Source organism: Malus sylvestris, chromosome 8 (assembly GCF_916048215.2).
Source record: "Malus sylvestris chromosome 8, drMalSylv7.2, whole genome shotgun sequence".
In the NCBI taxonomy this organism is placed as follows: Eukaryota; Viridiplantae; Streptophyta; class Magnoliopsida; order Rosales; family Rosaceae; genus Malus; species Malus sylvestris.
In genome coordinates this window covers 18,564,691-18,576,009 of record NC_062267.1, presented here as the reverse complement: position 1 = coordinate 18,576,009, position 11,319 = coordinate 18,564,691, and the positions used below count along the sequence as shown (strand labels likewise).

The 11,319-nt window shown below is 35.9% G+C and overlaps 2 protein-coding genes across 2 annotated transcripts; one reads left to right on the top strand and one right to left on the bottom strand.

Annotated features, from left to right (window-relative positions):
• The first annotated feature begins 442 nt into the window (after positions 1-442).
• On the top strand, positions 443-6,851 carry LOC126631205 (IAA-amino acid hydrolase ILR1-like 6). Its single transcript, XM_050301378.1, has 5 exons — positions 443-1,063; positions 1,695-1,820; positions 5,308-5,622; positions 5,716-5,844; positions 6,264-6,851. The coding sequence occupies exons 1-5, from the start codon at positions 533-535 to the stop codon at positions 6,645-6,647; spliced, it is 1,485 nt and encodes a 494-aa protein (XP_050157335.1). The 5' UTR covers positions 443-532; the 3' UTR covers positions 6,648-6,851.
• Positions 6,852-7,803: 952 nt separating this feature from the next.
• Positions 7,804-10,736, bottom strand: LOC126631206 (delta-aminolevulinic acid dehydratase, chloroplastic-like). The gene is made up of 12 exons (XM_050301379.1): positions 10,315-10,736; positions 10,078-10,189; positions 9,898-9,971; positions 9,704-9,772; positions 9,539-9,622; positions 9,370-9,439; positions 9,218-9,273; positions 8,993-9,114; positions 8,748-8,819; positions 8,571-8,652; positions 8,414-8,491; positions 7,804-8,132 (listed from the first exon to the last, which is right to left on the bottom strand). The coding sequence occupies exons 1-12, from the start codon at positions 10,591-10,593 to the stop codon at positions 7,965-7,967; spliced, it is 1,266 nt and encodes a 421-aa protein (XP_050157336.1). The 5' UTR covers positions 10,594-10,736; the 3' UTR covers positions 7,804-7,964.
• Positions 10,737-11,319: the final 583 nt, after the last annotated feature.

Genomic DNA, 11,319 nt, shown 5'->3' with positions numbered 1-11,319 from the left:
AACATTTATTGTAAGTGATTGTTCATTGACCGTGCTTTTTATTAACTTAAGGTATTTATAATAATTTAAAATTTAACATCGTGAAAAAAAAATTAAAGAAAATATCAAAGTGTTATGTAAGTTGTTAAATTAAAAATTTATTTAAAATTTAACATCTTTTTTTAAGATGGCCTGAGATAAACATTTTGGTGCGAAAAGTTGCAACGGTGGAAGTTACAGTAGAAAAGAGAGACACGATAGCTAGCTGGGCGTCAGCGAGACTAACCGATCCCGAAAGTGGTGGCCCCGACAGTTTGGCCGCCACACTCACTCCTCAGGAGCCAGCTCCTTCGTTAAAGAATAAAACCCCCCCCCCCCCCAGCCCACGTGGTCAAATTCCCCTCCTCCCTCATTTGCCCTTTTTTATCCCCACGTGCTCAAATTCCCCCCACCGCACCACCGATGAATTCAACTCTCCTCATCTCTCTTTCTCTCACATAATTTTTCCATAAACTCCATCCCCAAGCCCTCTCTCTCTCTCTCTCTCTAAAAAATGATTTTTAATCAAATAAAAATAAAATTATTTTCCATAAATTCAGTGTTCATAATCTCCGTCTTCCTCCTCGGTTCGTTAATTTCACCAGCGGAACCGATGTCGTCCGGCGATCACAGCCACCCGTTCGTCGAGCTCGATAACTGTTGCCCCAGATGCAAGCCAAGCCCCGAAGCTCGAAAGAATCTGAGCCTCCACGGGCTAACATCTCCACCGTCACCCTCGACGTCGTCTCCGCCTCCTCGGCCGAGCTGCGAGGTTTGGACTGAGGCGTGCTCGGAAGCTGTTTTGAGCTTCGCGAAGCTACCGGAGAACATGGAGTGGCTGAAGACGGTGAGGCGGAGGATCCACGAGCATCCGGAGCTCGCTTTCGAGGAGTTCGAGACGAGCCGGTTGGTTCGGGATGAGTTGGACCGGTTGGACATCGGTTACCGGTTTCCTTTGGCAAAGACCGGAATCCGAGCTTGGATCGGAACCGGCAGTCCTCCGTTTGTCGCCGTCAGAGCTGACATGGACGCTCTTCCAATTCAGGTATTTTATTATTATTTATTTTTTATGCTTTTCGCTTCGACTTGAAGCTGCTTACAGGTATCTGCAGCGTACATGAAGCTTGAACTCTTCTTTCTGTTTCTCTCTTTTTTTCCCCCTAAAAAACATAAAAAGCCAAAAAAAAATCCTTTTTAATTTCAAAATTTGAAAAGAATTAGATAGAGTATTTCTTAGATTGGTTATGCATGCGATACACTTGCATTTGAATTCTAAATTTTGACAAAGAGATACAAATTTCAATTTCTTAAGACATCATAGACTAAAATCTTGAATATAACATAATGTATTTAGGTTTTTATTTTTATTTTTTAATGCTGAAGCGAAAACAAATGTTCGGAGATCTTACAAATGTTTTTTTATTCCATTTCTTATACATATTATTTTTTTTTTATAAAGAAAACACATGTACTTGTTCTAAATTCTTGTGTTAGATATTTGTGTCAGAGAAGTACATAGATAGTAAAGGACATATGATTAAGAGATAAAGAAAAAAAATACAAAAAAGATATGATGTTCGTCAACGAATGCAATTTGTTTGAAATATCGTCTTGACCTAACAGATTGTGAAGAAAAAATATATCTAATGTGGGGAATATTAATCATATAATTGTAGGAGGCTGTGGAATGGGAGCACAAGAGCAAAGTAGCCGGCAAAATGCATGCTTGTGGGCACGATGCGCATGTGGCTATGCTAATTGGCGCTGCCAAGATCTTGAAGAGCCGTGAGCACCTTCTCAAGGTAATTTGGGTTGCGTACTTAATCCTTAATTAGTTAAAAATTAAAATTATATCAGATGAAACCTTTAATAATTTGTTAAAACCAAATATGTCAGAATTTGTCTTGTTTTACTTGACTACAGTTGTAGGGCTAAAGGCCAGGGAGTAGGGCTGCCCTAGACACTCTGGCCATGAACTCGATTCCCAATGTCATTTACTTGCTCGTTTTTCACACGTGCTTCAATTCAAAAGTTTTTTTTGTTGGTTCTTCTTCCATAGATGAAATTAAATCTTAAAAAAAAGGAAATGATAAAATTACTTTTCTCTCCAAGTTATCTTTTGTCTTCGAACAAGAGATATTAAGAGGTGAAGGAGAGAGTTAAATTTTACAATGGACGAGTTATAATAATGTGGTTCAAATTCATTTTTGACGAAAATCAAACTTAAAACCTTTTACTTACAAATGAAAATGAATATTACTAGACTGTATTATTGCATTTTCTCTTTCATTTCATTTCTTAATTTCCTTATGTTTGTTTGTTAATATAATCTACGTGATTGTAATCAAGCAACACATAAATCCTTTAGTTTAACTTGCACTTTCATATCATGATTTTCATGTTTGAGTTGGATAGAAATCATTATTTTTTATCTAATATTATATCATCTACTGTACTCTAATTCGTTTCACGTTGTTAAATATAAATGAATTTCACTTTTGAGAAGAAAAAAAAAAAACCCTACATTTTGACATTTATTGGCTTAAAGGGTTTTTTCTTTTCTTTCTATTATTCCTAAACGTTCACTTAATTAGTGGAATAATTATAGATGTTGTACTAGTTTTCAATTATTAAACACGTAGCAAACTAATCTTGTTCTTTTTTTTTCCTTTTTCCTTTTCCTTTCCTCATGTGGGCGATTTTATGGCCAAAATAAAATCTTAGTAAGAGTACTAGAAATAAATCACATATTCGAATTCTATGGACAATATTGGTTTACAAAGGATGACTCAGATGGTTTTAAGATTCCTTGTGGAGTTGGGTGTGTCCTTAAAGTTGTTTTTACTTCGATATTTTGGGTATAACATCACACACATATCATCCCTTTCCTGTTGGTTTGAAATTTGACATAAGGACAAATATTCCCTTGTACATAACATGTACACGCATGTATCCTAAGAGTAGCAGAAAATAAGGTACTTATGAGTTTTGGTCTGTGTACTTTGGACGCTCTGGTCCTTGTAATTTTAATTTTTTTTTTGTGATTTTATGCATGTAGTTTAATAATTATTTCCATAAATATGAGAGGCCAATTAGTACTATGGTTTAGTAATATTTATTTTCATCTGTAAGTAAGATCTTAGGTGCAATTCTCGTCAAAGACGAATTTTAATCATATTATTGCTAGCCCATTGTGAAGCTTAACTTACCTACTTTCCCTTAGTAAAGATAATATCGTTTGTTCAAAAAAGAAATATGAAAGTATATTAGACTTTTCAAGTATGGAAAGCACCTTATCTATACTATTATTAAGAGAACCTTCCTTGTCAACTTTTTGCCACTTTTTTTTTTCAATTTTGCCCTCACTTTTGATACATAATACTTACATGAGGAGGGCAAAACAGTAATTTTGTATCTTTTGAGAAAATGACAATCATATCCCTATTTTTTCTATTTTACCCTCACTTTTGATACACAATATTTACATAAGGAGGACGAAACAATAATTATGTAATATTAAGATAAAATATGCATTTATTAAGAGAAATTGTCCCACTATTATTTTTTCATACTTTTTAAAATTTTAAAAACTAATCACTCCTTAATAAAAAAATAAAAAAATAAAAAAATTTGTTCACACACACAGAGTATGTGCTTATCGACTAGTATGTAATGATAGAACACATGAGATCAATTTCTAAAATATAAAGTGTTAATTTATAATGAACGGGAGCATTTTTACTCACCACAATAAATTATGGTGTATGCTTATCATACACCTAATCATTTGGTACGTGTCTTTCCACTTAACCTCGTTTAATTTTTTTCAAAATTCAAAAAGTAATGTTTAATGTGAAAATTAACTAGAGTTAAGTGAAATGATATGTGACAAAAGATTAAGTTTATGGTGCACATAGACTGTAGTTATGATGGTGAGCAAAAAAGCTCCCGTAATAAATAGTGATTAGCAGTTGTTTTTGTGTTGGAGTGTGGGTGGAGCATGTGGATCAGTTAAGGTGTGCCTGTCTATGTAAGGAAGATATGAAATCGATTGAGATATAATAATCCTTATCCCTGTCTGGTGTCGTTGGTCTTAGGTCTAATAATACGACTTTAATTGTTAACCGATGGCTAGCTGATGGGTCAATGTTGGAATCATATAACATGCGTGTGTACATATATAACAAAGTTATTAATCATTTTTAAATACATTCATTTAGTGTTAGAAACGTTGAATTTGATATATTTATATTTATAGTTAAATTTTGCATTATATGTTTTTATATTTTTAACTTGTACTCATTTTAATTTGCAACATTTTTTTTTTAAAATTTGTATCTATTTTCTTTTTAGTTTGAATTCGTACCCATATATTTAATTTCTTTGGTACCAATATTTTAAACTTTTATTTGTACCCATTCATATAATGTAGCAAATGTTTTTTTTGAAAGAAAATATACCACTTTGTCATATGTAAACTACACCAATATTTAAAACGTAACCATATTTTTGTTATAAAAAAAATCGTACCCATTTGGCTTTGGCTTAAACAACTGCTTAATACAATAATATGTTTGATAATTTGAGTCAAGATGCTTGTTCTTTAGATCTAATGGAGAATAAATTAAGTTGTTAGCAGTCTTTGTATACCTATTCCATGGATTCCCCTAACTTTGTGGACTGAAATCACATTTTTTGACCAAGAAAAACTTTTGTGGGTTGTTTGTTGTCACATAACAGTGATGATTGACAAAACGTTTCGGTTAAAGACGACATAAGTTAGAATTAAACACTACTTTCCACTTAGTACTATGATAATATTCATTTTTACTTGCAAGTAAAAAGTTTTAGACTCAATTCTCGCAAAAAACGAATTTAAACCACATTATTGCTAGCTCATTGCAACGCTTAACCCACCTCCTCACCCTCTTAGTGTGAAAAATATTGTTTGTTCAAAAAAAAAAAAAGTTAAACACCACTTTTTTATTATATCTCATATTTTAACTGGATTATTAATTATTATGTTAGTATATTATTATTTTAGACAAAAACAATTATTATCGGCAATTTTTATTTATGTTTATTAAATACAAGCGATATACTTATTTTAATTATTATCGTCAACTTTTAACTAACACATAAACCGTTCTCTAACATTATTCAATTTTTGGGTTTTTTACATAATGTATTCTTGAAGCAGTTAATGCTTTGAATTATACTAGTCACAAGTTTGATTCGAGTCATTCGACTTGACATGTTGTTTGACAATTTACACCGTTGCAAACACAGGGAACTGTAATATTGCTATTTCAGCCGGCGGAGGAAGCCGGTAATGGTGCAAAGAGAATGATCGGAGATGGCGCTTTGGAGGATGTGGAGGCCATATTTGCAGCTCATGTATCCCATGAGCACCCAACTGGCGTCATCGGATCAAGGGCTGGACCTCTCCTAGCCGGCTGTGGCTTCTTCCGAGCTGTTATCAGTGGCACCACAGGCCAAGCTGAAAGACCCCCCATCTCTACTGACCCTGTTTTGGCTGCTGCCGCAGCTGTCATCAGCTTGCAGGGCATCGTGTCTCGCGAATCAAACCCTTTGGACTCTCAGGTACGTTAAGTTATCTTTCGACATGGCAAAACTGTTAATTTGAGAAGAAAACTGTGACAAACCCTAACATATGTCGTTTTACCATGCACTCAGGTTGTTTCTGTGACTGCATTCAATGGAGGCGATGATCTTGGGATGATACCAAACACTGTGGTACTTGGCGGTACTTTCAGGGCTTTCTCCAACACAAGTTTCTACAGAATTCTTCAAAGAATTGAAGAGGTTTGTGACTTTTTATATCTTCAATTTTGGTTTTAGGTATACGAGAGAGATAAATGACAAGCGTGGAGTAATCCCGTGACATGAATGTTTCTCTACTTATCTTATAAAAATTGGAAGGATAATATAATATGAAGATTCAACGTCGGCTTTTTTTTACTTACTTAAGAGATAAACTTATACTTGGGATGTCATAATGATGGTATTTTGAGTAATCACATAATATCATATTTAACTTTCTCATCTAATGAACTTGACATACTATAATCGCGACGTTATAGTTGCATGAAAGTTCTTCTACGCTAGGAAACGCAATCTAAGTAGGTCGTTCAATTCTAATCGGTAGATACTTCATTTTCTATATCTTTAATCATTGGCATCGATTCAAAGTTGACACAGTTAATCTGCATTTTGACAAACAGGTAATTGTGGAGCAAGCAAGCGTTTACAGATGCTCAGCAACAGTAGACTTCTTCAAAAACCAGAACACCATATACCCACCAACAGTGAACGATGAGAAAATGCATGAGCATGTGACCAAAGTGGCCGTCGATTTGCTGGGCCCCACTAACTTCAGGGTGGTGCCACCCATGATGGGGGCGGAGGACTTCTCATTCTACTCGGAGGTCATCCCTGCCGGCTTCTTCTACATCGGGATCAGGAACGAGACCTTGGGTTCCACACACACAGGTCACTCTCCTTATTTTTTCATTGACGAAGATGTTTTGCCCATTGGGGCTGCAACTCATGCCACAATTGCAGAAAGGTACCTCAACGAGCGGTCGCGGGTGATCACAGACGGGTGATTTTAAGTAAATCGAGCGGCTAGGTCAAATATTATTGATGATGTTGTTGTCTCAATTAGGCACAAGGAATCAGTGATTAAGATTTGTCCCTCTTTTCTCTGGTGTAAAGGTATCTAGTAGAAGAATCATGTTCTGCCGAATAATTTTGTAAGTTGTAGTATATTTAGGAGTGTAATATCCACATATCCCTTTTTACTTGTCAAACACCCTTCTAACTTTCGACTGTCATATCAAATGAATTAAAGAAGATCAAATGACAGATTAACAAAGGATGTGTGAAAAGTAAAAAAGAGTGTGAACAACACATTCCTATATTTATGTTAACTTTTAGGTTTGCCTATCTCCATACTTTAGGGGAGTCATTATTCATCTCTTTTGGTTTTTTGAATAAACGATGTTATCTACATTAAGAGGGTGATAGTGATCTAAGTCTCACACTAGGTTAGCTATAATAATGTGGTTCAAATTCGTATTTGGGAAGAATCGAACTTAAAACCTTTTACTTATAAGTGAAGAAGAATACAATCAAACTGTAATACTAAGTAGCATTCCTCTTAAATCATCTCTTTTTACACCAAACTCCACTAACACTCACAAAGTTGATACAATGTCACATCTCACCAGTGCCATGAATTTTACACATTGCATTTTTACTCAAACCACCAACGGTTTAAATGACTCAAATCACCACAAATCTAACAAGGGCATGTTACTTTATAAGAGATGAAATGGGAAGAAATGAGTATGATTTGAATGTGCTTTATCAACAACCAAATGAACGAAAAAGTAGGTGAATCTCATTAACTTTAGGTATCGCATACATGAAAAATGAAGGTACAAAATAACCAAGAGGTATGTTTATCTCGTATCCATTCTTTCTCAGTAACCATGTCTACGTTAATTGGCTAATGAGCAAACATAAACAAGAGAAACGCATTCGGAAAACAGATAATCAATAGACTCATGATTAAATAAATCAAAAGATAAGACATAAACAGGAGAAACGCATTCGGAAAAAAATCTCTTTTTTCTTAAAAGTTACGTGAAATTGTACCAAGTAAACAAATATGTTTTCTTTTTGTTCTTTTTACACTAAATGCTAAAAGGGTAGTGATATTGGTAGTGCACATTAAACTTTGAGACAATGAACAAGGTATAAAACACCCAAGTTTCAATCTACTATTACTCCTTTATTGTCTGAATAACAAACTCTGGTTAATCATGCTTTTACAAACGAACTTCATTCTACGACTTACAAAACAAGCTCCAGAAATCTTCCGTGGTTTTCCTCGACAAACATTTCCTAGTTTACAAGTCTCACCTCTTCTCACCGCATATAGTTCTGGCAGCTTGCAGGGCAAAATATGTGAGGATTATGTCAGCACCGGCCCTTCTGAGACACATGAGCGATTCCATCATAACCTTTTCTTCATCGATCATTTTCAGAACCCCACCTGCCTTGATCATTGAATACTCACCGGAAACCTGCATTGATAATTTTACAGAAAATAAGCACACTTTTACAGACAGGCCAGGAGTGGAGTTCTAATTAATCAATCAGTACATTACAGGAAACGATAACATTTCTACTACTCACTACAGTTATCAATCGTCTACCTTCAAATAAACATGACATGTTTCCAAGACTCGCATATGTGTTGATTCAAGAAGAGTGCATTGTGTGTTCGAAGCTTAATATGGAGTAAAAAAACTTCTTGTTCGGGAAAGAACGATACAATAAGGAGGTCATTTATGACAAGACTCACCTGATATGCAGCTATTGGCAGAGGAGAGTTATCCCGGAGTAATCTTATGATATCTAAATATGGTAGACCAGGCTTCACCTGTGAATTATTCCATAGTTTTAGAACTAGAATTTCTGCCATTAAGTAGCCTCACACAAATATTTAAAGCAACACTAACCAAGAGGATATCAGCTCCTTCAGACTCATCTTCATTTGCCTCAACCATAGCCTCTCTATAATTTGCGGGATTCATCTGATAACTTTTGTTTTTCCAGCCACATTTTATATGCCAAGTCAGCAATAGCCCAAATATAAATGAAATTAGCATAAGTTTTAACTCCAATGAGCTACATACGTTTTCTTGTCACCAAAACGTGGATTCGAGTCCAAGGCTTCCCGAAATGGACCATAAAATGAACTTGCATACCTGTTCGCAACACAAGGACATTCTTCAATCCAAGTATAAATCTTACCTAGTGCAACTTGAGAAAGTTCATGTAAGAAATGCCTAAAAGTGCATGCCTTGTGGGTTCTTAAAAAATAATGAAATTTCCTTTAATGATCAACAAAAGAAACAGTGTAGTGACAAGATCGAATTACTTCGCTGTATAAGACATGATAGAAACATGCTGAAAACCTTCAGCATCAAGAGCAGTTCGAATGGCTCCCACACGACCATCCATCATGTCACTGGGACTGACAACATCTGCTCCAGCTCGGGCCTATTGATAAGAGGTAAATGTGGCAAACAGTATGTTACTGATATATCTTGATTGAACAAAATTTACAATTGAGAAATTACATATATAGGACTGCCACAATTACCTGGGAAACAGCTTGCTTACATAATTGGTGTACCGTCTCATCATTCATAATAACTCCTACAGCACCAAGAATAAGTTTTACGATCTATATGAACGAAACATAACCTCTTCTAGAAAGAGCACTTCTCATGAGTCAAGGCATATATGACTTACCATCCTCTCTAACAATACCGTCATGCCCATCAGAGGAATATGGATCTAAAGCAACATCAGTGTAGATAACCTGACGAACGAGACAATTAAGCCAAATGACATTCTTCCACACATAAGAACACATAAGGCCAACTTGATTTAAAAGACTAAATGAGCTACGTAAACTTACAAGATCAGGGTATTTGTCCTTCAGCAACCGTATTGTTCGCGGCACTAAACCATTATCATTGTAGGCTTCGTCACCTGTTGAATTCTAAAAGGCAGAAACCTATCCAATTATACTACATCATTCTACAGAACAGTTGAGCAAAAAGCACGAGATAAAGAATAAAACCTTCAAAGCATCTGGAACTTTGGGGAAAAGCACAATACTATTGACACCAACATCTCGAGCCTTTGCAACCTGCTCCACACAAGGCATACTTAGAAACAGTAATTCCCAATTCCAATAAAAACATCATATCCACAAAAACCTCAGAGCCAGTGCCAAAAAGCTTAAACAGAACAGATAGAGCCAAGCTACTTCACCTCTTCCACAAGTCCATGTCTCCAACCAAGCCTATAACATCCTGGCATGGCCCCAATCGGCGTGTCGTCCTGACCTGAAAGATTTACACAAAAATTGCAAAATTGACAGAGGTTTAAACATGAACACATTGTAAAATGCAAAACTTTATAGCAACAAATGGGTTGCAAGCAAGCACAAACCTTCATGAATAAAAAGTGGGTACACAAAATTAGCAGGAGATAAACTTGTTTCCTGAAACGCAGCTCTTAGCGCCGGCGACCTTCGGTTCCGGCGAGGTCTCCGACCTATCGGCTGACACAAAAATCAACACCTATTAAAACCCACAACCCAAATTTCACATTTTTATATCAAAATTTGATGCAAAACAATCAAAACCCACAACCCAAGTTTCGCAATTTGAAGGTTCGGCTACTCACAAGTGAAGACACCACCGGAGTTCCAGATGGAGCGGCGGGCTTTGGAGGCGCCGGCGGTGCTTGTGGCGCGTTTCCTGCGACGACGGCGGCCTCGCACTCGGCGTCGCTGAGCCGGGTCTTCCCGAGAGATCCGTCGCTGTCGCTGGCTCTTATGGTGGACAGGCGCTGTGGGCGGGTGGTCTTGATTTGGATCCGACCCGAATTTAGTTTCAGAGGTTTTGCGGGTCTGAGACCATCCAGACCCTGGATGGGTCCCACGTTAACAATTGTTGAAGCCATGAGCTGGAAATGCTTCAGAAAGAGAGGTGGCTGTAGGAGAGAGATGGCTAAAGACGCTGACAGAGGATCCCTCTATCTATCTTCAATCCGATAAACTGAACTTAGAAAGCTAGTTGCTATGGGGCCGTTACTGACATTTGAATATTACTCTTAAAGGGTTGATTAACGTTGTTATTGCTTATTAGTGACATATTGGTTTATACATTTGATTCAAAATTTTGGTATGTTTAGTATTATCCTTTAATAAAAAGATCTTTATTAGAAAAAAAATATTTTTTGGTCAATGTATTATACATAAATCAACAATTAATATTCAAACTTAATTAAAATGAGCATTTAATTACCTATTTAGTAATTCTTCTTTACTTATGAGTGAGAGGTCTTAGATTCGATTATTACCAAAGATGAATTTGAACCATATTATTGCAACCTATTGTGAGGCTAAGCTATCGCCTTTAATGTATATAATATCGTTTGTTTAAAAAAAAAAAAAATCAACATCTTACTAGTACTAATTGAATAATCTTCAATTGCCATGAAATTATGATTTAGAGTTCAAGCCTATAAATAATACAAAAAAAAAAAAAAAAATCAGCACATCACTACTACTAATTGAATAATCTTTCCAAGGCTTGGTGTATATTTGTCCTATTCGTAACGACCCTGAACTTGAGTCAGTCAAAGTCGAAAAACCCTAAAGACTCTACAGGCTGGTCGAGCCTAAAG